General features: G+C 49.0%; 4 protein-coding genes across 7 annotated transcripts in view; 3 read left to right on the top strand and 1 right to left on the bottom strand.

Moving 5' to 3' along the window:
• The first annotated feature begins 2466 nt into the window (after positions 1–2466).
• Positions 2467–7257, top strand: FAM210B (family with sequence similarity 210 member B). Its single transcript, XM_015647137.3, has 3 exons — positions 2467–2607; positions 4490–4656; positions 5647–7257. The coding sequence occupies exons 1-3, from the start codon at positions 2467–2469 to the stop codon at positions 5861–5863; spliced, it is 525 nt and encodes a 174-aa protein (XP_015502623.1). The 3' UTR covers positions 5864–7257.
• A 376-nt stretch (positions 7258–7633) lies between these two features.
• On the bottom strand, positions 7634–12972 carry AURKA (aurora kinase A). The gene is made up of 9 exons (XM_015647838.2): positions 12902–12972; positions 12678–12759; positions 11667–11946; positions 11055–11154; positions 10253–10444; positions 9886–10024; positions 9406–9554; positions 8667–8841; positions 7634–8361 (listed from the first exon to the last, which is right to left on the bottom strand). The coding sequence occupies exons 2-9, from the start codon at positions 12729–12731 to the stop codon at positions 8176–8178; spliced, it is 1275 nt and encodes a 424-aa protein (XP_015503324.1). The 5' UTR covers positions 12732–12759; positions 12902–12972; the 3' UTR covers positions 7634–8175.
• Positions 12973–13215: 243 nt separating this feature from the next.
• On the top strand, positions 13216–22020 carry CSTF1 (cleavage stimulation factor subunit 1). Of its 3 annotated transcripts, XM_015647845.3 has the most exons (7): positions 13216–14010; positions 14738–14899; positions 15570–15765; positions 16997–17274; positions 18132–18329; positions 18834–19224; positions 20512–22020. In XM_015647845.3, the coding sequence occupies exons 1-7, from the start codon at positions 13891–13893 to the stop codon at positions 20769–20771; spliced, it is 1605 nt and encodes a 534-aa protein (XP_015503331.1). In that variant the 5' UTR covers positions 13216–13890; the 3' UTR covers positions 20772–22020. The 3 variants fall into 3 exon arrangements, with proteins under 3 accessions (XP_015503331.1, XP_033374986.1, XP_015503330.1); XM_033519095.1 differs by lacking the exon at positions 14738–14899; XM_015647844.3 differs by lacking the exon at positions 13216–14010 and having other exon boundaries at positions 14083–14899.
• Positions 22021–23020: 1000 nt separating this feature from the next.
• Positions 23021–23554, top strand: part of CASS4 (Cas scaffold protein family member 4) — a 19275-nt gene continuing 18741 nt past the window's right edge. For both annotated transcript variants that reach the window (XM_015647050.3, XM_015647049.3), the window contains exon 1: positions 23021–23400. In XM_015647050.3, the coding sequence (XP_015502536.1) occupies positions 23260–23400 (141 nt within the window). In that variant the 5' untranslated portion in view covers positions 23021–23259. The remainder of the gene's footprint in view (positions 23401–23554) is intronic.

Raw genomic sequence — 23554 nt, 5'->3', positions numbered from 1 at the left:
ACAAATTATAGAGAATGGTCATTATGGAAAAGTCTTTGCCTCATAGGAATTCAAATGCATCTCCTGGTGACATTATACCTGCTGCCTCTTCAATAGCTCTCAGCTCAATTCCCAGCTTTCCTCTTACTGATGATAAACAGTGACTGCAATAACACAAATAACACAAAACCAGAGCAGCACTGTCTGGCCGTTGGAAAATTGCAAATGGAAAATAGAAATATATCTACGTAAAGACAGGCTGAGGGATGGAACAGGGGTTCAGGCAGAGCATGAATATGGTAGATAAAGTGCGTCAGTAATTCAGGTTTATTTTTAAATAACACGTCCCTGAGCCATCTGGATTTGGGGTTCACATCTCCATACCCCACAGCCTTGTTTCAGGACTGCAGAACACTCTGCTGAGATCTGTGTATTTTTTAGCATTTTGCAGCACCCCTTTTCTCAGCTTATCTTATGTTTGGTGTGGATACCAAAACATTTTGAGATGTATTTGTAAATACGTGTGTCTGTGCAGAAGCTGCACCTTCTCCCCTTCATTTTGGTTACAATGAGCAGGACAGAACTAATGTCTTTTTCCCTACACTTATAAACCACCTTCACATTAAGGTGTGTCCAGCCTGGGTGTTTGCTCCTTTTCACTGAGCATACATCACTGGGTGTTTATCATATTGTTCCTTCCAGCTTCCAAGCAAAACCTCCCACTGAGATGTGGAGACAGCAGCCAGCCAGGCTGTGCATATACAACTGCCAGCCCTAATGCTTTCATGCCTCATTAAGTGACCTCCTGCTCTTTTCTGCACTTGCCCAGGATTTTGGATGTCCAGCAGCAGCAACACATCTGTCACAGGAGAGCAGCTCCGTGATCTGTGTCCCACAACAGCTCTGATGGATCTGCCAGACAGACACTGCCCAGTGTCCCTGAGCAGAGCCCAGAGCTGCCACTGACATCTCCTTTGCTGAGACCAGAATTAACTCCTGGGGGCTTTTTATTATTCAGAAAGAAAAAGGACAAAGTTGTAGTGTGCTCTGCTCAGAGCATTGCCATGCCAATATCATCTGTCTGCTCCGGTGGTGTTGGTGTGTAATCAGTCACAGAAAACACATAGCAAACTGCTTTGGAGCAGTAATAAACATTGAAATTGTGTTCTGAGAAACTATTCTTCTCCAAAGCATTCGGAGATGGGCTGGATTTATAAAGCAAGAACTGCAGGCAGTGTAAAGCCCTGGAACATGCAGTGCTGTTGAGACAGAACTGATTGTTTTAATACAAGCAAAGCTCTCTGCCTCTCTGAGATCCTCCTGAAACCCATCTGTTCTGCGGTGCCTCGCACTCAGCAGCAGCCACCACAGCACTGCACCACTCTGTGCTGTCCTGTGCAGCTCCTGAACCGCGGCTGCTTCTGCAGGGAACCCATCCTATTTATCCTATTTATCCTATTTATCCTATTTATCCTATTTATCCACCACAGTTCTCCCATTGTCCTCAGGCCTGTGTGCTCCCACGGCTGCGGAAACACAGCCTGCCTGAAGTGGAAAGGCTTCGCAGCTGGGAGCCAGCAGGATTTTGTCGCTGGGGCTCGGCCCTGGGATGCGGTTCCAGGGATATTCACCCTTCACCCTGCCATGAGCAGCCGTGCCTGCGATGGCACAGAGCTGCTGTGGAAAACGCAGGGATGGAACCTTTGTGATCACAGTTAGCAGGGCACCCTCTGCACGTTTGCTGGCAGCTCCCAGCTGTGACGGGAGGAATGGGATGGCATCCACAGGGACCTGGACAAGCTTCGGACGTGGGACTGTGCGACCTCGTGGAGTTCAGCAAGGCCAGGTGCAAGGTGCTGCACTTGTGACAGGAGCCAGGGAACAGCTGGAGCTGTTCCAGGGAGGTTTAGGTGGGATATTGGGAAAGGTTCTTCCCTCAGAGAGTGCTGGCACTGCCCAGCTCCCCAGGGAACGGGCACGGCTGCCAGAGCTCCAGCAATGTTTGGACCACGCTGCCAGGGATGCTCAGGGTGGGGTTGTTGGGGTGTGAATTTCCTCTCTCTACGTTTGAAGCCATTCCCCCTTGCCCTGGATGAAGAATCCCTCTAGTTTGTTGGGGTTTGTTGGGGTGTCCTGTGCAGAGCCAGGAGCTGGATTGGATCAACCCTCTGGGTCCAGTCCAACTCAGGATATTCTGTAGCTCTGTGACTATTTCTAAGTGCTTGGAGCAACATGACGAGGGGAAATAACTTCAAAATGAAAGAGGGAAAGATTAGACTGGATATTAGGATGACATTCTTGTCTGTGAGGATGGGGAGACCCTGGCACAGGTTGCCGCATCCCTGGGAGCGCCCAAGGCCAGGCTGGACACGCATCGGCGCCTCACGAACGCGAACACTGCGGCTTTAAGGAGGCGGTCGGGGCGTATGCCCGGCCCGTCATGCCGCTCGGGGGGCCGGGCCGCTGCCGTGTGCCGGCGGTGCCGCCATGTACCGCCTGTGCCGCCTGTCCCCGCCGCTGTCCCCGCTGCTGTCCCCGCTGCTGTCGCCCGGGCCCCCGCGCCTCGCCCCCCGGCCCGCCTGGGCCGCGCTGCCGCCGGGGCCGGGCCCGCGCCGCGCCGCCGCCAAGGTACGTGAGGGCAGGGCGGCCGCCCAACGCCGCCCTGACCGCAAAGCCCCCCCAAAAAAACCTCCCTCAGCTTTTTGGAGGTGTCTTTAGGTTGTTTTTTATTTTTGGACGTATCTTCACCTCCGTCGCCTCTCCCGTCCCCATGGGATTAATAAGTGGCGTTTGTCCCGGGTTTCTGTGGGAGCTGGTTTGCACCTGCTGTGGGCGCCTTGGCAATGGGAGCTTTCTGCAGTTTAATTTCTACAGCGTGAAAATCTGTAGAAATCTGTAGAAATCAACATTCCTCGTTGCGAAGCATCACGGGGTGGTTTAGATATGTTTTCATGCTTTAAATCGACTGAACGATGCGAATAAATTCGGCTTTTTAGCTGAAATATTGTCACAGAGTGACATGGAAATAGGCAGCAGCTTTACTTGCTAAGCTGGACATTATTCTGTACATGATTGCCCTGGGTACTCCCAGTAGTAACTGTTGAAGTGGTTCTTTTTTTATATTTTGCTTCAATACCATTCCTGATGTGTGAGCCTATGAATACAGGCGAATTGGAATGGACTTGGAAGATCAGAAACAATTTTTCAGTCCTTATGATCCATCCAAAGACCCAGAGCTCACAAGACACAAAAGAAACATCTAAAATTATCCATTATGCTTGAAAATTTTAACACTACAAGAATCGGAGTAAGCTGAGCTGCACAATGCCCTGTTTATGTATTTGTATGACATCCTGTCAAAATGAAATACAAAGTAACACAAATAATGACCAGAGAGAAAAACAGCGAACAAATGGGGGTTTAGGGTTTGGCGGGTGGTGTGCTTACTATGAGGGTTGTAAGACTGTCTTGTATGCTAATTTGCAACTTTAGTAAATCCAGGAATTAATCAAGAATATTTTTCTTCTAATTTGTCATAAATTTTCTTCATTTGCCATGAAACTGCAGTTAGTGGGACAGTGGTGGCTGTACCTGTCCTGTGGTGGCTGTCACATTGTCACTGCTGCTGAGCTCAGCTGGAAAGAAAGGACTCCTCTAATCTTTCCTGACAATTGCCAACTAATTAGAGACAAATCCTGAGGTTTTTGTGCAAGTGTTTTCTTCATGTCAGTATTTCTCCTCTGGCAGGCATGGGGGTTTTCCAAGGGCTGCCTTATTGCTACCAGCACAGCTTCCCTCCTTAGATTTCTTTTCAGATTGTTTTGGGATATGGTTTAGTGTGAAGTTCTCCACTTGAAATGTACCCAAATAAAAATCTATCAATGACTTCTACTGTGACAAACATTTTCAGTGCATTTGGGCTCCTGGCGAGTCCCTGCAATTGTTGTCTCCACCATGGCAACAGAGTTGTTTATTGCTGTCAACAGTTGCAGTTCTTTCTTTGATCAGCTCATTAGATCATCATCAGATCCATTAAGGGTAATTTATAGGAACTTAAAGATTGGATCTCTTCCATCAGGGAGCTGTTGCTGAGTGGTCCCAGGTGGGCTTTCAGTGCCACTGGCTGCTTAGCCCTGGAACAAAAAGCTGTGCTCCAAAGGTGAAGCTGAGCAGTGGGTGGAAGCAAGTAGCTCTCACACCTCAGTCTCATGGCTCCAGCAGCTGTGTGGGTGTGCCTTGGCACACATTCGGATCAAAGAATCTGATTTTAATTATGAAACTTGAATTGTGTAAGAATTTACATCAAGCTTGGTGCATCCCTTTGACAGGAATAGCTGGGAGAAGGGAGCTTGTCTGGGCTCTGCCACAGCACTTGCTGTGCTGATGTGGAAAAGAGAGTTACTGTCTTACCAAATCACTCTGTGTGCAAGACACTTCTTTCATTGTTTTTGCAGACTAATATGATCTTGTGCTTAATGCTAAGAAATACTTTTAATTGTTTTCTTTTTAGGATGCATCTGAACCACTCAAAAACACTGATCCCAGTGCTGAAAACAAGAAACTCAACAAATCCCAGCAGCTGAAACAAATTTTTAAAGAATATGGTGCTGTAGGGGTTTCCTTCCACGTTGGAATTTCTTTAGTATCTCTGGGAATCTTCTACCTGGCTGTGTCAAGGTGAGGTTTGTACAGCTGTCTGTCACCTCTAGGTAGTGGTAAAAGTAAAATACACTTACCATTGTGCTTATCACTGACAGGAGACAGGCACTTTTTGCCTATGGGATATGTAGTTACTCCTGAATTTTGAGTATGGATGGTCCATAAATGGACCTGATCTCCCAGGAGAGTTGTACATGGTCATTTTGCACAGGTTCATCAGCAGGGAAAACAGCAGACACAGCACCAACATAACTAACCAGGCAGAAAATGTATTTGTTTTGCAGATATCTTTTGTTCTTGCTTGGTCTGGAGAGATAGAGCCATGCAAAAGTGCTGGGGCTTTGAGATAAGTGTATTCTTCTGGGTGTTGAACACAGTTTGTGCAGTTGAACTGTGGAAAACAACAGCCACTAGAACAGGGTTAGAGTGAAAATGTGAGAGAGCTGTACAGGAGTCAGTGGGGAATTGTATGTGTGGCTTTGTGGGAATGTATCAGTTACACGAGGCATTCCAGCTGAGGAGACAGGGGAACCTGTGCTGTTACCCCAGATTTTCCCTGCTGCTTTTTCCTGACTCCAGTGGGAATGTGTGAATGCCTGATTTCTCCTTTTACTGCATTGTGCCACAGGGTGACAACTTACTTTCCTTTGGGTATGGTTGAATCCCTGATGAAATCTGCTGTGTCTATAAATGAGTTTAGAGGATAATGTTCATTTGAGATCCTTAACACTTCACTTAGATAATTTGTTACAACAGGAACCTCATTTGGTTTGCATTGGTCTGTGCTTAGGTGATAAATTTCCACAAGACACAGAACAGAGTTTAATGTCAAATTTGGCAAGATGAAATTCCAATGCAAATTCACAGTGACTTACTGAAAATCACTCTGCAGAGAGATTTTACCTCTAGAGGCTGAGTTGGAGTTGTGACCCATTACATTTAGCAAACAACAAACCAGCACTTTGCATTTTTTAGCTTAACCTAAAGCAGCGTCTCCTGTTTCCGCAGCGGTGTGGACATGAACGCGGTTCTGTTCAAGCTGGGGTTCAGCGAGGCCTCTCTGCAGTCCAGGGCAGCAGCTGGCACCAGCACCTTCGTGCTGGCCTATGCTGTGCACAAGCTCTTCGCCCCCGTGCGCATCAGCATCACCGTGGTGTCCGTGCCCTTCATCGTCCGCTACTGCCGCAAGGCCGGCTTCTTCAAACCGCCCGCCTCCAGCCCCTGAGCTCTCCCTCCTCCTCATTCTTCTGTGCTCCATCTCCACCTGGCTCTTCAGGTGAAAAGTTTTGATAAGACTTACTTGGGTCCAGGTTGATCTCATCTTGCGTTTCTTACTTGTTCTTTCAGGTAAATGTCACTGTGAAAAGTGCTGCCCCTTGTCTCCCTTCCCTTTTGCCACTTATTCTTAGGAAAAATCTGTTTGAATGGGATCTGGTTTGTACTCCAAGTGGGAATATAAATGTTTGACAATGACCACAGTTCTGGGTCTTTATAATCCAGCTTTTTGAGCTTCTATTTTATTTTATTTTCTTTTCGAAACAGAGTCATAGCATTAATTTATAGCCACGTAGCTGAGAAACTGTGAGATTCTCTTTCCAGCAGAATAAACCATCTCTCACTCCGTGGGTAGTTCTCTTGATAAGGAATCTAAAGTGGCAGGTGGGTGTTCCTTGGTTAGAAGATACTTTCATTGTAGCCCTTGCAGTACAACACAGGCACTGAGCTCACTTCAGCAGGAGTACCCATATAATTAATTATTGCAGTCACAATTGGTTTAGTCACAGTAGATGAAGCACTCTTCTAAAACTATGTGTAGTGCTTCCATAGTCCAAGATTTTATTATTTAAAAATTTGCTGGCTGGTGTCAGCATTACTGAAGTCCTTTTGTTTTTTAAATGTTTATAGGCTCAGAAGAAATCCTGAGTCTACTAAAATCAGTGTACCTTGAATTACCTATGTGAACATACTTCAAACAGCATCAAGGCAGAGAGAAGTTGGGGGAATATTACTATTTTGAGATCTAGTTTTGTACTAGAAACACTTTTTTTTTTAAATCTTAAAACTTAGTTGAGGAAGGAAAGGAAGAATAAGTAACTTCTTGTGATAAGTAGCCTCTTGCCTCCCCTCAGCCAGAACATTAAATTGCACTTTAACTCCTCCCCACAGTGTCACAGGTTTCATGTGGACCAAGGATAAAAATTCCAAAATAACTCTCAGGCAGCCTTGTTTACTTCAGTTAGAATAACTTCTGAGAAAGATGTTTTGCCCTAAAGGTGATAGAGAATATTCAAAAGTTTAATTTTCAAAATCATATGTAAAGCTGAAACCATTTAAAACAAATGTACCTAAAAAGCCAGAAGACACAAGTACTAAACTGGAGTTTTCTTGCTGTGAAGAAACAGCTTTATATAAATTATGGCCAGAATTCTAATTACTTATATGGTTGTATAAACTACTGGAAGTTTTAGATTAAGCTTTTTGCAAAGTGTATTTTAAAATAATTCAAGAATATATTTTGAATTCCAGAATCCTTGCTTGTAGAAGGATCATTTTTTAAAATTATTTGTAAAATAGCAAAGTCTTATACTGAAAAGACAATAAATTGCTTTCTCTTCTTGCTTGAAGTGTTTTACTGGTCTTGCTTTTGGTGGCAAAGGGCCTGACCCTTGGTCCATTTTAAGGAATGTGTTATAAACATCCTGGTGTTATTTGCTGTTATAAAATATAATCTGAAAGTACTTCTGAGAGAAACAGATGCAAAATGTTATCAGATGTGAGATCTTTGAATAAATGCACTGGAAAAAGGACAGAGCAGGCCAAGCAGGTTAAGTGGCAACACATTTGGTACTGACCTTGTAATCCTAAATTGGGATTGTGGGATGGTGAATGACCATGTGGTTTGAGTTTCCTTTTTGAGAGGTGGGAATTCACCTCTGGAATCAGGAATCCAGCTGTGCTGGTGTTGGAGCCAAGCAGTACCAGAGGAGCCTCACCCTGCCGGGTGCAGTGTAACAAGTCTTTATTTTACAAATTGAGTACTCACATTTAAAACTAGAGACAAAACCAATTGCCACATCATTCTTAGAACACTCGAAAAAGGCATTCACCTCGAAAAAGGCATTCACCTCGCTCAGTTTCAGGTTGCACCACAGGTAAGACACCCTGAGCAGCCCAGGGAGGGAGGAGCAGGCATCTCCAGGATATTGCACTGTTCCATAAGCCAGAACAACTTCCTTGTGGTGGAACTACGAACCATTTTCAGCACAGACCACAGCACAAGAGCCTCCAACAGCTTCATACTTACATCAGCAAACCTGGCCCACATGGAACTGATTTCAAGTACATTAAATATTCCACAAGCTCCAGCTAGAAAGTCAAGTAACTTTATGCTGCAATTAGAGTTTAAGACATCAGCCAACCCAAGGATTTGCATCCCAGTTGCCACTAGATTCCAAGACCTGCTTTTCCTATTGTAAGCATTACAGTAGTCACAGTACCAGGCTCCTCTTGTTGATCCCACAAGTCACCCTCCTAAAACTATGTTTTGGATGGGGCAGCACCACCACTCTTCCTGCTGGTGGGAATCTTGGTAGAGTTTGCTGTGATCCAGGGATGGAGAAGTACATCCTTCAGGGGCAGGCGATGGAAGGGGTTATGCTTCAGGAGCTTGGAAATTAAATCCCTTGCACCTTCTGTTACAAATGGAGGAAACTTGAATTCCACCTAAAGAAAAGAGGACATTAAAATAGGACATCCTTTAGCAATAACCAAATGATAGAATCAAAGGTCTCTACTCAACCTCCAAGTTACACCTTGAAAGCTGTGCCAGCCTGGCAGGCTGTGCACCTTCTGCCTACTGAGATGAGATCAAATCACTTCACTGTAACCCTGAAGAAGCTTCTCACTGCTTGTCAAAATATTTGTATATTGTTGTGTTTGTTTTCATTATGCTTCAAACTTAAGTTTCCTGAAACCCTTCTAGAGCTAAAAGCACAGCCCAACTAATCCTGATAAGCACTGGCACTTACCCTGGAAATAGCTCTGTAGGTTTCTTGATAGGTTTTTGTTTCAAAAGGTGGTTTCCCTACAAGGAATTCATAGCACAGAACTCCCAGGCTCCAAATATCCACCTTTTCATCATGTGTTCTTCCCTCAATCATTTCAGGAGGCAGGTAGTCAAGTGTCCCACAGAGAGTTGTTCTCCTGAAGAAAAGTCCAAGTTAATCATTGATTAAGATAATTCTAGGATATCTTTCAAGGGCCAGATGAGAACTAATGCTGGCAAGCACCTGTACCTCAGTGCAGTCCACCTGAATGGACTCAGCCCCACCAGAACTTTCAGCTGGGAAATAAAAGCCAGCAAGACATTTTCTGCTTCTCCTGAAAGCAAACCCTGCAATCAGTCAGTCCCAGCTCCTTTCTTCACCCCACACACTAGAACAATTCTGTTCCTCCCTTGTCAAGTGCAGTTCCCCACTCTCTAAGAAATAACCAAATTGCCAGTGTAATGTTTGAATCCAAGTGCTGGTTTGTCATCTCGGGGGCCATGGCAACCCTACACCAACCTTCCCTTTCAGGGTCAGCAAGGTTTGAACCAAAAGCAGGATAACCACACTCCTGTCACACCACTGTCTGTTAGGACCTTTGTTGCAGCAGCCTTTTCCCCCAGTATTTCGAGAAGTTCCCACGTACCTCCCTTGCACAACTGTGTGACACAGGAACTGACACTACAGAGGGACAGCACTGCACAAGAGACTGAATTCTCACCGAGAAGATGGAGCATGCACAGACCACCCGAAGTCAGCAATTTTTAACTCTCCATTTGATCCAAGCAGCAAGTTCTCTGGCTTGATGTCTCTGTGGATCACACGCTTGGAGTGACAGTACGAGAGGGCATCTGCAAGTTCTGTGATGTACTGAGTGCAGAAAGAACAATCTTTAAGCATTGTCACCTGAGTTTATCTGGCTGCAGCACAGCCTTTTTGAGACACAATTATAGTTTTAACTTAAAGCAAAATATTCCTTAACCTTTGAAGCCTGGCAATATGGGCTGTGATGTGCAATGTTAAGCAATTTTGAACATAAATTCCTGCACTGCACTTAGTCTTCCCAATTATTCCCTGCCCAGATACCAACTAGGACAGCCAAGGAATCTGTTTCCCCCATTAGAATACAGAACTTGGGCTGGCTGTATCCTGCAGATATTCCAGACACACAGAGGAATGGAGAGGAAGCTGAACAACCTACAGTAGCAGTTCTTTGCTCATCGAACTTGGTGAGCCTCTGCAGTTCCCTGTAGACTTCTCCACGAGGTGCATGCTCCAGGATCAGGTAGACTCTTGTCACATCATGGAAGTAGCCATATAATCTGAGAATGTTGGGGTGCCTGCAAAGAGACTTCAATGTTCTTCTGAACTGGGAGTTTGTCCAGAATTTTTGATTTCCTGTCCTGCTTCCCCCCAGTTTCAAGGCAAGCACAGGAATTTCAGCTCATCTGTGTTCCTTCAGCTAACAACACACAAAGAAATCTTATCATAAAGAACTTTATCATGATCAAGGTTACTTTGTTTATTTGGATGCAAACAAAGCAGAGTACATATTCACTAAACCTTACCTAAGATGAGACTGTATTTCCACTTCCCTTCGTAGTTGATGTTCTACACCAGCTTCCTCAAGTTGTGTTTTAAAGAGCACTTTCAGTGCAAGAATAAATTTGCTCTGTTTTTCACGTGCCAGGTACACATTCCCAAATTTTCCTTTCCCCAGAGGGCGACCAATTTCAAAATCATCAAGAGACCATTGCCTTCTGCAGGAGGAAAGTTAAAAGCTCGTTAGTTGTGTTGGCTTTGACTCAGATTTACAGTTCATAACATTCCTGTGCAAAAGATGCTTAGGGTTCTAAGCTAAATTGTACTCTTTAAGAAAACACCAAGAGAATAAAGGCTTTGCGATTTTTCAAAAGGAAATTCTGAAAGCTATTTTCTTCCTGGAGCTTTTGCAGACACTACACCAACCACACTACTACAAAATGAAAACTATTTACCAATCTGGGCTCCTTTAGATACTCCTAACCCAGACACGTTACCAGGGCATGGCAAAACAATTTATAATTGCCAAACAAATCCTATTTTATCCCAAATTAGACTCCAGCCTCCTGCCCAGATGAAGGAGGTTTTGTTTTCAGGACTATATCTCATAAATGGGGCAACAGCTATCAGTGTTCTCCTATGGGAAGAGCTACTCTGCATTTAGTCCAAAGTTTTCTTTGGATTACAGCAAGTCCTTGTTCCTGACAATTATCAGGTCAAAGTCAGCTTTCCCTGTGTTGTGTCTGCAAAGTGTGGGGGTCACCAGGCTCCACAGCCAAGGCAACTCCAGCAGGACTCAGTTATCCAGAATTTAGGCCTAAAACTTACTTTTTAGTTTCTTCACTCTTCTTTTCAGTCTCTTCAGTTTTCTTCTTGGCAGTCTCTTCAGTTTTCTGTTTAGAGGTGCTTTCTGCATCAGGATTTTTTGCTGTGTACAGAGAAGGAAATCAATTTATGAACCAGAGCCACAAAAGGCAACAGATCTAAGCCCTGTGCATCATCTGAAGAAGCTTTTAGAATCCATTCAATGACATTTTAAGCATCCTAGCATAGCTGCTAGGAAAGAAACAGTGCTGATAAAATATAACTTAAAAAGCTTTCTGAGAATAAAACCCCATGAATTCTTTCCCCCTCCCCAAACAAAAGTATTCTTGTGCATAAATCTTGGAAAACCTGTGAGGTCTGAGTGGAAATTACATTAACTCCCAGCTGGCTGCTGAGCACTTAGAAGTTATTAACACCATACTGGCTTTAATTGGTTAATTTAGAGATAACTTCACAAGGATGCTGCAGTAACACTTGAGGTGAACCATGTGCTAATTTTCTCTTTGGGGGCACAACCAAGAACTTCCCTCCAGGACTGTCCCTGGATCAGCAGCAGCTTCAGGAGTATCCCGAGCGTCCCAGCTGCGATCACACGTAAATCATGCTCAGAATTACCAGGTGCTGCAGCCTGGGGAGGTTTTTCACTGCTCTTGCTTGCAGCCTGAGGTGTCACAGTGGCCTGCTGGGGCAGTTTGGGTCGGAGCTGCTGTGTTGTTTGGTTGTTGGACAGTTTTTGGGTTGACGGTACAGGTTTTTGGGATTGCACAGGAACTCGCTGGGCGAAGTTTGTGGGACACAGAACACGAGCTGGAACTCCACTGGTCAGTAACCGGCTCTGGGCTGAGTGCTGGGACACGGGGACACGTTTGGGGCCATCTCCAATGGCATTTCCAACCTTCAAAGGGAAATAAGAATGTGTTAATTGTGCAACAGCACACCAGAATCTTTCTGGCCCCATTAGGGATGGCAAAACCACAGAAAGCACTAAAAAAAAACCAAACACACACTAAGTGGTTTATTTAAAGGAAACTTTGCTTATCCTGTTCCAAAAAACTTATTTAGTTTTATGTAAAATAGGGAGAAACCACCTGTGTTTCTAAATGGAAAGAATACATAATCAGGGTGATCTTGAGCCCTGCTGCACATGTGTGTCAATAGTGACATTGACAAAGAGCTTGCTTTTAAAAACCAGATCTAAAATAATTTGATTATACACCCTGGCTTTCTCTTTAAAGGCTCTTAAATACTTAAATATATTTAATACTTAAAATATAAGGAGGATGTCCCCATTTAATAAGATATGCAAATATGCTACATTAATTATTAATATGCTACCCGTCATTCATTAGCGATCATTAATGATTTCTACAAATACGTATAATATATAGTATATTTTATAAATATATCTTATAACTTTAAAAGCCAGCTCTGAAAGATAAGCTACTAGTTTGAAACCTGTAGTTAATATGTGATGGGGAAAAACGCACCCACCAAGTAAAAACTAAAAACCGCCATCCCCGAACCGACCAGGATTTTAATGGCAAACTCCCAGGGAGTGAGACCAACGATCCGGCAGAGGGAACTGCTCAGGATCACGAACACAAACCGCTCATTTCACCCCTTTACCTTGGCAGTGCGGCCGGGGTACGCGGCGTGGTTCTCCTTCGTGCTCCTGTCCATAGCGTGAGAGCGGCACGCACAGCTCCAGCTGCGGGCGAGAGGGAGCCAAGGGGGGTCAGTGCGGGAGCACAGGAAGGCTCGTGTCCCTTATCAATTATCATTCCTTATCGATAGCTATCCTATACCAATACCCCCCTGCCCACCCCACAGAACCAGGCCCCGGCGCTCACCCCTGACCCGCCACCTCAGGGCCGCCGGAACTGTTTGAATTCAAACCGCCGCGCCTTAAATACCCCTTTAAACCCCCGCCGCCCGCCATTGGCCGCCCTCCCGCGGCCCGCGCACGCTGATTGGCTCCTCCCGCGGGCGCCCCGCCCGCTCATTGGCTGCCGGCCGCGCTCCGCCGCGCCGCGAGGGGCGTTGTCGCCGCGCCCGCCCCTCCGCCGGCGTTGTCGCCGCGCGGCGCGTTACGCACTTTGCGTAGCGCCGCGCCCCCCGGCGCGCGCCGCCCGCGCACTTCCCGCCGGCCGAGCCGCCGCTTCCGCTACGCAAATCGCGTAACGCGCCGCGCTCCCACCTGTGGCCGCCGCCGCCTCCGCTCCGGTCCGCGCCCGGGAGCGCCGCCAGGTCAGTCCCGCTCCTGCCGGATCCCCCCCGAGACACCCCCATCCACCCCCGGGCGAGGCCGGGGAGCGGCGCTGCTGCCACCGCGCGTGGGGCCGAGCGCGAGCGGGGCCATTGTGTGGGTGCCCCCCCGGACGGGCCGAGCAGGGCCGGAGCCTCCCGGTGCGTCCCGGCCGAGCGGCCCCGGACATCGGCACGTGCCGCCAGCGCTTTAGGGCGAAGGCGAAGTGCGAAGGCACCACCCGGCCCGGCCTGAGCGAGGCGCGGACCCCTCGCGTCGCAGCCCCCGGCAGCGCCCAGATCCGCGCGGCCCCCGAGGAGACGCCGGCACAGCGGGAGCGCGGCCGGTCAGCGAACGCGGCCCGTGAGTAGCGCAGCGAGCGCGGCGTGAGGCGCTGCTGCCCCGCAGCTCGGAGCCCGCGGGTCCCTGCGAGGCGCCGCGGAGCGAGGAAACTCCAGTCGGCACTTGGGGCTTGTGAAGAACTGCGATCCAAGGCAACTTTTCACTGTCTCCGCGGTGCTGAAAACAAGAGCGAAGGAGACCCTGGTTGTGTGTGTTGGTGTTTACAAGTGGTTCAGGATAGGTAAAAAGAAGATGTCGGGTCGCCGTGTCGCTGCAGCGTGTGACAGACGACAGCTGCCCCGGGGCATGGGGAGCATGGCAGCCCCGCTGCTCGACCCGCGCCCGCTCCGGCTGCCCTTTCTCGAGGCTGACGTGAGTAGGACTCGGGGAGGGGTCGGTTTGCGCTGGGGACCGGGACGGGGACGGGGACGGGGACGGGGCAGGGCCCGCCCGCAGCGCTGGGCAGTAGCGCCAGCCGCTTAATTCCCAGCCCGTTCACGTCGCCGTGTTTGGGATCCGGGGTCTGGCGGAAGCGGCGCTCCGGAGCTTTGCGGCTGCGACACAAAAGAAGCCCCGGGCTCCCCCCGCGCCTGGCGGGGCCGGGCCCGCGCCGCTCCCCCGCCCGCGATCCCGCCCCGAGCGCGGCTTTGCGGCCTCCGCCAAGGCCCCGCTGCCCCCGGAAGGGGGAATGGGAATGGGCAGAGGGATCCCCGGAAGGGGGAATGGGGGGACGGGTCCTCGGGATCCCCGGAAGGGGAGGAATGGGGAGAGCGACCCCCGGGATCCCTGATGGGGAGCGGGACCCCCGGAAGGGCAGGAATGGCGAGGAGGGTCCCTCGGAAGGAGAGGAATGGGGAGAGGGACCCCCAAAACGCTCGGAAGAGGGAGCGGAGAGAAGGACCCCGGGATCCCTAGCAAGGGGGGAATGGGGAGCGGGGTCCCCGTGATCCCCGGGATGAGGATCGGGACCCTCGGGATGGGGATCGGGACCCCCGCCATCTCCCCCCGCTTCGGGGGGGCTCCCGCCTCCCCGCCACGTGACGGGGGGATGTGGGGGGGCGGTCACGTGACGCCGCCCCGTTGTGTCGCCCCCCCCAAGAGCCGCCTCCCATCGATGTGCGGGCGCTCGATGCAGCAGCCTTCGCGGAGGAGCGTCCTGCGGGCCCGGCCGCCCCCGCCGCTGCCGCCGCCGCCGCTCGATGCGCTCCGCGCTCCCGCCGCCATCTTAGGGGCAGAGCGCGGGCGGCAGAAGGAAGGCTCGGTACGTACCGGGACCGCCGGGGCCGCGCCGCCCGCGGCTCCGGCACCGCCCCGCACGGGGCTCCGGGCCGCCCGCGGCCGGCGGGAGGGCGGGGAGGGCGCGGGGCCCCCGCAGGGCGGGCGGCGGGGCCGGCGCGGTGCTGTCCTGCGCGCCCCGTGCATCCATCCATCGGAGCCCGGGCCCGCCGGCAGCACCGGCTGGCTCGTTCGGCTCATGCCGCAGCTCTGCTGCCGGCTCCGCTGCTGCTCAGCACGGCCGGGTCGGTTTGTGGCCGAGATTTTCATTTACACAGAAAACAAGCGCAACAGGTTTTTCCTTCCCTTTCCCCCCTCTTTTCCTCCCCTTTTCCTTTTCCTCCCGTTTTTCTCCCCTTTCTCTCCTCTCTTCCTCCCCTTTCTCTCCTCTCTTCCTTCTCTGTTCCTCCCTTCTCCTGCCTCTTCTTCCCCCTTCTCCATTTTCCTTGCCTTTCTCCCGTCTTTTCCTCCCCTTTTCCTTCCCTTTCTCCTGCCTTTTTCTCCTCTCTCTCTCCCTTTTCTCCTCTTTCCCCCCTCCCCCATCTCTGCTTTTCACCAAAACCACAGCAATATCTGGTGCTTGCCCTGAGATTTGCTCCAAGGTTCCGGTGGTTTCATGCAACTCTCTTGTATGTGATTTTTGTTCTTCATTCCAGGCCCCCCCAAGGCAGTCCCTGCTCACAATGTATAGGACAAAAGTCAGTTTGAAAGACCGTCAGCAACTTTACAAACTGATAATTAGTCAGCTTCTCTATGATGGATACATCAACATTGCTAATGGCTTGATAAATGAGATCAAACCACAGTCGGTCTGTGCACCCTCTGAACAACTGCTGCACCTAATTAAGTTAGGTAAGCTGGAGTCAAAAGCTGACATAAAAGTCTAGTTTCTAATTCCCCAGTGAAGTAAGGGGTTGGTGTCACTGCAAAGACACCTTTGATGCACAGGTGGTGTCTGGCAATAGCACAACACTCGTACGTTTGGGTACAGCCTTTGCCTCTGTGGGGTTTTTTGGAGGACATTTCTGTTTCATTAACAACAAACCAGATCCATGAGCGTTGTCCAAATCTGTTTGAGCTCCTTTAAGGACACTCAGGGCTCTGGGTGAGTGGCAGCCTTCTCAAAACATCCCAGTGAAAGGGGATCACTGAGCTCACAGATCTGAGGAAAATTTCACCCTCACAGTTCTGCTGACTTTATAAATAAATCATTTCTATCTGGTTGTTCCTGACAGTGTTGGAAAGGGAGCAAATCCTTGCATTGGCAGTCTTTGCTGGCCTTTGTATATCAGGCAACAGCTTCACACTCTGGGGTCTCAGCAGGGCCCTGTTCTTTCCCTGTACTTCCCTCTGGAAGTGCTGCAGCGTAGGGAGAACAGGGAAAACCCCTGAGCTGCAGTTGGAACAAGCTGACCAAGTCCTGGAAGAGCTCTGGCCATGACACCATGTGTAACTCAACTGGTTCTGCTGCCTGAACTAGCTGAGTTCTGAGGGTATAAATCTGTGAAGCTTTGTGGCTGTTTGAAGTACAAATTCTAGACTTGAGCAGATCAAAGCAACAAAAAGATCACCACTGGGCTGGTGTCTGCCCTGTTGCCACTTCCAGTGCTGAACTCTCTGGTCTGTAGCTGCATCCTGGAAATAAAGATAAAAGTCTGTGAAGTGGTCTTGAAGACCAAGTTTTTTCCCTTGCCATGCTGGGATAGTTTGGCTTCAGTGCAGTAGAATAGGAAAAGAGTCAGTAAATGCTCTGGGTTTTTTACTTTAAAACTCATATAATAGTGTTGGGGCTTGTTGCTGCGCTGTGAAGAGCTGACCAGAGGCCTGTCTGTGGTCAGTGGCTGATTGTCAGTGCCTTTATCAGCCCTTTCCCATCTTCACTGGGGTATTCCCAGAGTTCACCAGGAGCTGGGCCTGCTCCAGCGCAGCCCAGCTCTCTCTCACTCCCCCAGTGCTGTGTGACCAAACCTGCTCTGCCAGCTCAGCTCTCCCCTCAGGGCTGCCTTTCCCACAGCCTCCCCTGGAGCCGTGGTGGGCTCTGAGAAGGGTGCCAGCCCTGAGTGCCGCCCTGCTGTGTCCCCAGGCATGGAGAACGACGACAGCGCTGTCCAGTACGCCATCGGCCGCTCGGACACCGTGGCACCGGGCACCGGCATCGACCTGGAGTTCGACGCCGACGTGCAGACCATGTCCCCCGAGGCGTCCGAGTACGAGACCTGCTACGTGACATCCCACAAGGGGCCCTGCCGCGTGGCCACCTACAGCAGGGATGGACAGCTGATAGCCACGGGCTCGGCTGATGCCTCCATCAAAATCCTGGACACCGAGAGGATGCTGGCCAAGAGTGCCATGCCCATCGAGGTAAGGGATTGTAACCGCTCTGGCAATCGTGTTCCTGCCATGTCCATCAAAATAATGAATTGTAACCACTCTGGGAATCCTGTCTGTTCCGTGCCCACTGGGATAAGTCAGGAAGTGTAACCACTCTGGGAGTTCTCTCCATGTCATGTCTGTACCTTGTGGCTGCCTCAGTGGATGGGACTAAATACCTGTCTCAACATATTCCCTACTCCAGCAGCTGCTCAGAAACTCCTTGAAGGAAGAAGAGCCAGGGCAGGGACACTGGTGTCACCCCTGGCAGCAGCAGGGAGAGAACTGAGCCAGAAGTGGCTTCTGCTGGGTGCTGGTTGTGGCTGCATTGTCTGAGCACAGTTCATGTTAAACCCACCCATGGGCATCTGCAGCCCTCATGGCCACCCGTGTTTTCACTGTGTATTTAGGACTGTGCCACACACTGATTTGCTTTATCTTTCTCCAAGGCATTCAGTTATCAGGTGGCAATAAAAAGTGGGATTTTTTTTGCAGAGAGCACACACCAAATTCTCAGCAAAGAGCTGCAGTTTCAGTGCAGCTTCTCTCAATTCTTCCAGCAGTCAGTGTTTTGCTTTGGGCTGTTTATGAAGGTGATGTTTTCTTGCACCAGTTCTCTTCTACTGAAGTATTTTGTCCTTGAGCCAAGTTGTTTTGACCTTTGTGAAGATACAGGAATCTTATTTGTTGACCTATAAAGGGTCTCCAAATATCCAAGGGAACAGATTGTGTGCCTGGTCACATCAAAAAGGAGCTGTTGTTCAGCCACTCTGGCAAGCCTAAAACCTAGTTTTCTGTCAAAAACCTGCTTTATTTTCCAACAGCAACATGTTGAATGATCTTTGTAGGTCATGATGAACGAGACAGCACAGCAGAACATGGAGAACCACCCGGTGATCCGGACTCTGTACGATCACGTGGATGAAGTGACGTGTTTAGCTTTCCACCCAACAGAACAGATCCTGGCATCTGGCTCAAGGGACTACACACTTAAATTGTTTGATTATTCAAAACCTTCTGCCAAAAGAGCCTTCAAATACATCCAGGTGAGATACTGCTCAGAGCAGCCAAAGCTCAGCTTTGGAGTGCTGAGCTGTTGTGAGCTGGGCTGTGCCTCAGGGGATCAGGGGTTGGGGGGTGCAGGAGCACACAGATACATCAGCAGACATGACAGAGATTGTGTCTTAATTCTGTGCATCATGGACACTTGTATTTAAATCTAGAGCCTGTCAGCTTTTTATTCATTAGACCAGCTGTAATCAGAATTAACTTGGAAGTCATTTTTGTTACCTTTTGTTTTGGAGGAGCGTTTGGGATTAGGTGGTGGTGGGCTTGGGGAGTTGTAATATCCCAGAATAAGGGGGCACTGCAGGCTGCTCTAGCACAAAAACTACAGTGCAGCCATGGGCAGCCTGTCATTTCAATCCCACAGGAAACATTTTCCAGTTTGTGCTGATAATTCAAGTAGTTTTTTAGCACTTGAACACCACTGACCCTTCCAGTTCAGCTTTTCTCCTTCCTCACTCGGCCGTGTGTTCTTAATCCAACAGGAAGCAGAGATGTTACGCTCCATTTCATTCCACCCTTCTGGGGATTTCATCCTGGTGGGGACCCAGCACCCAACCCTTCGTCTGTACGACATCAACACCTTCCAGTGCTTCGTGTCCTGCAACCCCCAGGACCAGCACACGGATGCCATCTGCTCCGTCAACTACAACGCCAGCGCCAACATGTACGTGACAGGCAGCAAGGATGGCTGCATCAAACTCTGGGATGGGGTCTCCAACCGCTGCATCACCACCTTTGAGAAGGCACACGATGGAGCTGAAGTCTGTTCTGCTATTTTTTCCAAAAATTCCAAGTATATCTTGTCCAGTGGGAAAGACTCTGTGGCTAAACTCTGGGAGATATCCACTGGTCGGACGCTGGTGAAATACACAGGTATGTGGCAGGTGACCTTCCAGACACCTTCTTTTCCAGGTGCTGAGCCATGGCAGAGCTGGGAATACTGTCTGGAAATGATATTCCTAAAGGCAATGGAGAAACTGCTACTTTGAGGATAAATTGCCCAAGATTTATGAAAACATTTCTATTAGATGAATTCCAGAAGAGCAGCTTTGATTCTGTATTTTAGTCTGAGTAGATTCTGGAGAATTTTCTGACATCGTTACTCCATTGTTCTGGAGGGAAGTTACTGCTAAATTGGGGAAAAATAAGAAGAAACACTGAAGCTAGTTCAGGGCAGTTGATTTAACCTTTAACTCTGTGGCTCTATAGCCGTGGCAATGCTCTGAAATGCACCTACAGCTGGCTTGTTCCCTTTTTTGTGTATTTTCTGCCAAGAATGCAGTTGTGTGTGAGGTAGTCATCCTTGGAGCGTGCTGACAGTGCCATGCTTGGATCTCAGCAGGAGTTAGGGAATAATGAGGGCTGTGGAAGCCTTGCATGTGACAGCAGCTTTGTGAGAGGCTTTGGGGTCAAGCACTGGTGTGCTTAAGCAGCAGGAACACAAAAGATGCTGCAAATGGTTTGTGTCAGCTTTTGGGGTTTGTGGGTCCCGTTTTGCAGTGCAGCTCTCCTGCTCCCGGCCGGCAGGGAGCAGCACTTTCCCGGGAATCCTGTGCCGGATCCCAGGCACAGTGTGCACTGCTCCGTGTCTGTGGGAAACACATTTCACCTGAAGGCATGGCCAAGGTGGGTCACACAGCGTGTGCTGTGTGATAAACACTCTGAAAAGTCCTCAAGGATCATCAGGTTCTGGGTTCTCTTCTCCTTGGTCACAGCTGGAAGCCTCGTGCAAAAATATAAGGCAGAAATACTCTTGAAGGTAAGGGATTGGGCATGGCACAGCTGGAGTAGGTATTCCTCCCTCCCTAAGGAATGTTAGAATATATGCATGGACAGCAGCAGGAATTTCCCCATGGAAAGGGTGGCCAGGCCTTGGCAGGAGCTGCCCAGGGAGGTTTGGAGTTGCCATCCCTGGAGGTGTCCAAGAACACCTGGATGTGGCACTCAGAGCTCTGCACTGGGGGCAAGGTGGGGATGGGGCACTGGCAGGACTCAAATCTTTCTGGTCCTGTGATACAGCTACAAAAGAATATCCATTATTGCATCACCTGTTGCTTGTGGAAGTGGTTGAACAGCAGAGAAAATAGAGCTTTGTAGAAAATTGATACTCTTAGGTATTGAAAACTTCCTAAAAGTCCCCATTTTGCTGCCTATATTTAGGTGCTGGTTTGAGCGGCCGCCAGGTGCACAGGACTCAGGCTGTGTTCAACCACACAGAAGATTATGTGCTGCTGCCAGATGAAAGGACCATAAGCCTGTGCTGCTGGGACTCCAGGACTGCAGAGCGCAGGAACCTCCTGTCCCTGGGCCACAACAGCATCGTGCGCTGCATCGTGCACTCCCCCACCAACCCCGGCTTCATGACCTGCAGCGACGACTACAGGGCCAGGTTCTGGTACAGGAGGTCCACCACGGACTAAGGAGAGCTTTCCAAGCAGGATTGCCCAGCTCCTGCAGCCCTGTGTGATTGTGCTGCCAACAGCTGCCTCTGGGGAAGCCGCGCTGGGGCCGCTTTGGATTCTGCCAGACGTGGCAGGAGAATTACAAATATTGAGACTTTTCACCCCACGCTAATTTTTTTATTGGTGTACGGGGTTTAATTTTTATAAGTCATCTCTAATTGTACTGAGGGGAGGGGGTGGAGAATAAAATGATCCTGGCAGGAAGGGCTAAGCTGGTTCCCCTGCCTGTCTGAATCACACACAAGGTAATGGGACTGTGTCCTGCTCAGAGTGGCAGAAGGAGCCGGTTCTGCTCTGTGTTGTGTCTGTGCAATCCCACTGAACTCTGGTAGAGAATAGATCACACAAAGAGCAGCAGAACTTGGTGTAAAACACTGTCATGAAGCCTTAAGCTGCCTTCAGCCACAATTCATTATTTGTAAAGCTCTGGTTTGTATCTTTCAGTCTGGGGTTTTGGTGATTTTTTTTTTTGTGTTTTTTTGTTTATTGGCCAAGTAGGCCTTCAGTTCTGAGTTGTGCCATAAGAATTCAAACAGGATTTTAAATTGTTTAGATGAATTCAAGAAATGGTCTTCTAGTTCTGGTGTTAAAACTCACACTTCATCTCATCCTCTTCTATCTTAACAAGTGGGACCTCAAAATATATTCCTAAGATTTTTAAGGAATATCCACATTGCAACTGAAATGTAACAGTGCTGCTGCAGGGGAAAATGAGAATAATTTTGCCTTAGAGACCTTTAGTGTCCTCTCAAAGAAAGAAACTTGTGCATCTGAACTTTTGTGTGTGCACCTCAGAAATGTCACTGATTCATTTGGCTGAGAAATCTTCACCTATGTCTGTTACACAGCACTTCAGTTACATTCTTTTTTAATTGGTTACAAACCCAGTGCCCATCCTTAAGAAACTGTGCTTAAAACTTCTCCAAGTTGGAAAATTCACTACTTTTTCTCCCAGAGATCTGCCTGAGCAGAGTCTTAAACTTGTTTTTTGAGGCTTCCTCTTGCAGAGCTCTTGGGCTTCACAGCTGGGAGGCTCCTTTGGTCAGAGCTCAGCACTTGCCTTTGTGGGGGTTTTTAAATGTGAGGTTTCTTGCTGCTGGATTAACTTCCTTTACACTGAGGAATTGTCAAGGGCTGGTGAGGGTACATGTTTTGTCTGTATTTAAATAAAGATTGCCTTTTAAAAATCTCTTTGATACATAAAGAAGGAATTGTGTTTGTTTTCTGTTTAACAAAGGAGAAGTCAAATATGGGAGGCTGGGGCTTGGGGACTTGGGAGTGATGAATTTGTTGTGTTCCACCTGAATCAGGTACAATTACAGACTCAAAATGCAGAATGTGGGATGTTTTAAAGAATGAAATTACATTTTCTCTTGAAAATGAAAAATATTTCTGAGGCTTAATCCTCTTTGCTCCTCCTCTGCCTCTGTTGTGACCCTTCAGAAGCAGTGGTGGTGAGAGATAGTGGTGTTGGTGGTTTTTGGGGCAGAAACAAGGAGAAGCAGAGCTGGGGGAGGGCAAAGGGAAGTCCTGACACAGTCACTGAAGGGTGGTGTGGGATGTGACAGCAGTGGCTTTTTATTTTTGGAGTGACACATTTTTTTAATTCTGCTAAAGCACCTGTCCATAATTCATGCACTCGTTACTGGTGTTTGAATCTGCTTTTAAACCCTCTTTTTGTAGTTCATGTGTTAAAAACCCTGCTGTGGTTGTGAACAGTGGGAGCTCTCACCTCAAGCTTCCCTAGCTCTGGGGGCTTCAACTCACAGTGCAAGAGCAAAAAGTTACTTTTTTAACACAAAACCATGCTGCCATCAGCACCCTGCTGCCTGTCCATGTCCTGGACATCCTCCTGAGGCCACAAAGGGCTGGGAAAAACTGAACTCATCCTATTGAGGGAGAAAGAGCAACCCTGGGGTAAAATTTCATGTCCCAGGCCAGGCTGGATGGGGCTTGGAACAACCTGTTGTGGTGGAAGGTGTCCCTGCCCATGGCATGTCCTGAGCTCCAACCCAAACCATTCCCTGACTCTGGAAACACCTTTCCCTGTGGGAGTCTGGAGGTGCCTCGAGTTGTGATGGGCTCCTGCTCCCTGCAGAGACCACTTGGAAAGGCAGGAAAACCTGGCTGTGCATTCCTGCGCTGCTGGCACCGTGGAGTGGTGTCTGATCAGGGCTGGGCAGCTCCTCCTTGTGCCACAGCCCTGCTCTCACTGCAGCAAAAGAGGAAACAGGAGCAGGGGCAGAGGGCTCTGACTTCCCACTACTTCATTGTGACAAGTTGGTGGCACTAAGCCCAAGGAAAATCCCACTTGCACGTCTCATTTTCTCACTTGGAGTCGCCAAAAGGGCTTTTTTTGGTTTTTATTCTGCCTTCTCCTGTTGTCTCAGATACTCTCCCAGAAGAGAAGCTTGTTCCCAAGTGCCGTTAGGGGCAGAGCTGTCAGATGGACTTTGCTGAGGGGGAGCTGCCCACACACAGAAGCTGGGCACGGCTGCAGTGTCCCCGTCCCGCTGTGACCCTTGCACTGCTCCAGCTGGGAATGACAACAAGGGATGTGAGCCCCAGGAGCAGCACAGCTGCAAAGGTAGGGCTGGCTTTCTGAGTGGGGAAGGGTTTGGTGTTTGAAATCAGGGGGGTTCTTGCTGATGTTGGAAGTAGCACTGCTGAGACCCCTCCAGCTGTGGCCCTTCATGGCTAGAGGGACCTGGAGGGGCTGGAGCGTGTCCAGGGCAGGGAAC

The sequence above is a fragment of the Parus major genome, chromosome 20 (assembly GCF_001522545.3).
Source record: "Parus major isolate Abel chromosome 20, Parus_major1.1, whole genome shotgun sequence".
Classification (NCBI taxonomy): Eukaryota; Metazoa; Chordata; class Aves; order Passeriformes; family Paridae; genus Parus; species Parus major.
Note: the sequence above shows the minus strand (reverse complement) of the source record. Positions and strands in the feature narration are given on the sequence as shown.

Bases quoted from the DNA above. Each gene is read 5' to 3' on its own strand.
- FAM210B (XM_015647137.3), top strand. From the start codon at position 2,467: ATGTACCGCCTGTGCCGCCTGTCCCCGCCGCTGTCCCCGCTGCTGTCC. The intron at 2,608-4,489 runs GTACGTGAGGGC...TTTTCTTTTTAG, and splicing joins CGCGCCGCGCCGCCGCCAAG to GATGCATCTGAACCACTCAA. The intron at 4,657-5,646 runs GTGAGGTTTGTA...CTGTTTCCGCAG, and splicing joins TTCTACCTGGCTGTGTCAAG to CGGTGTGGACATGAACGCGG.
- AURKA (XM_015647838.2), bottom strand. From the start codon at position 12,731: ATGGACAGGAGCACGAAGGAGAACCACGCCGCGTACCCCGGCCGCACT. The intron at 11,947-12,677 runs GTAAAGGGGTGA...TTCCCTTTGAAG, and splicing joins ACCCCGGCCGCACTGCCAAG to GTTGGAAATGCCATTGGAGA. The intron at 10,025-10,252 runs GTAAGGTTTAGT...GTCTCTTTGCAG, and splicing joins GAAATACAGTCTCATCTTAG to GCACCCCAACATTCTCAGAT.
- CSTF1 (XM_015647844.3), top strand. From the start codon at position 14,489: ATGGGGAGAGGGACCCCCAAAACGCTCGGAAGAGGGAGCGGAGAGAAG. The intron at 18,330-18,833 runs GTGAGATACTGC...TTAATCCAACAG, and splicing joins GAGCCTTCAAATACATCCAG to GAAGCAGAGATGTTACGCTC. The intron at 19,225-20,511 runs GTATGTGGCAGG...GCCTATATTTAG, and splicing joins GACGCTGGTGAAATACACAG to GTGCTGGTTTGAGCGGCCGC.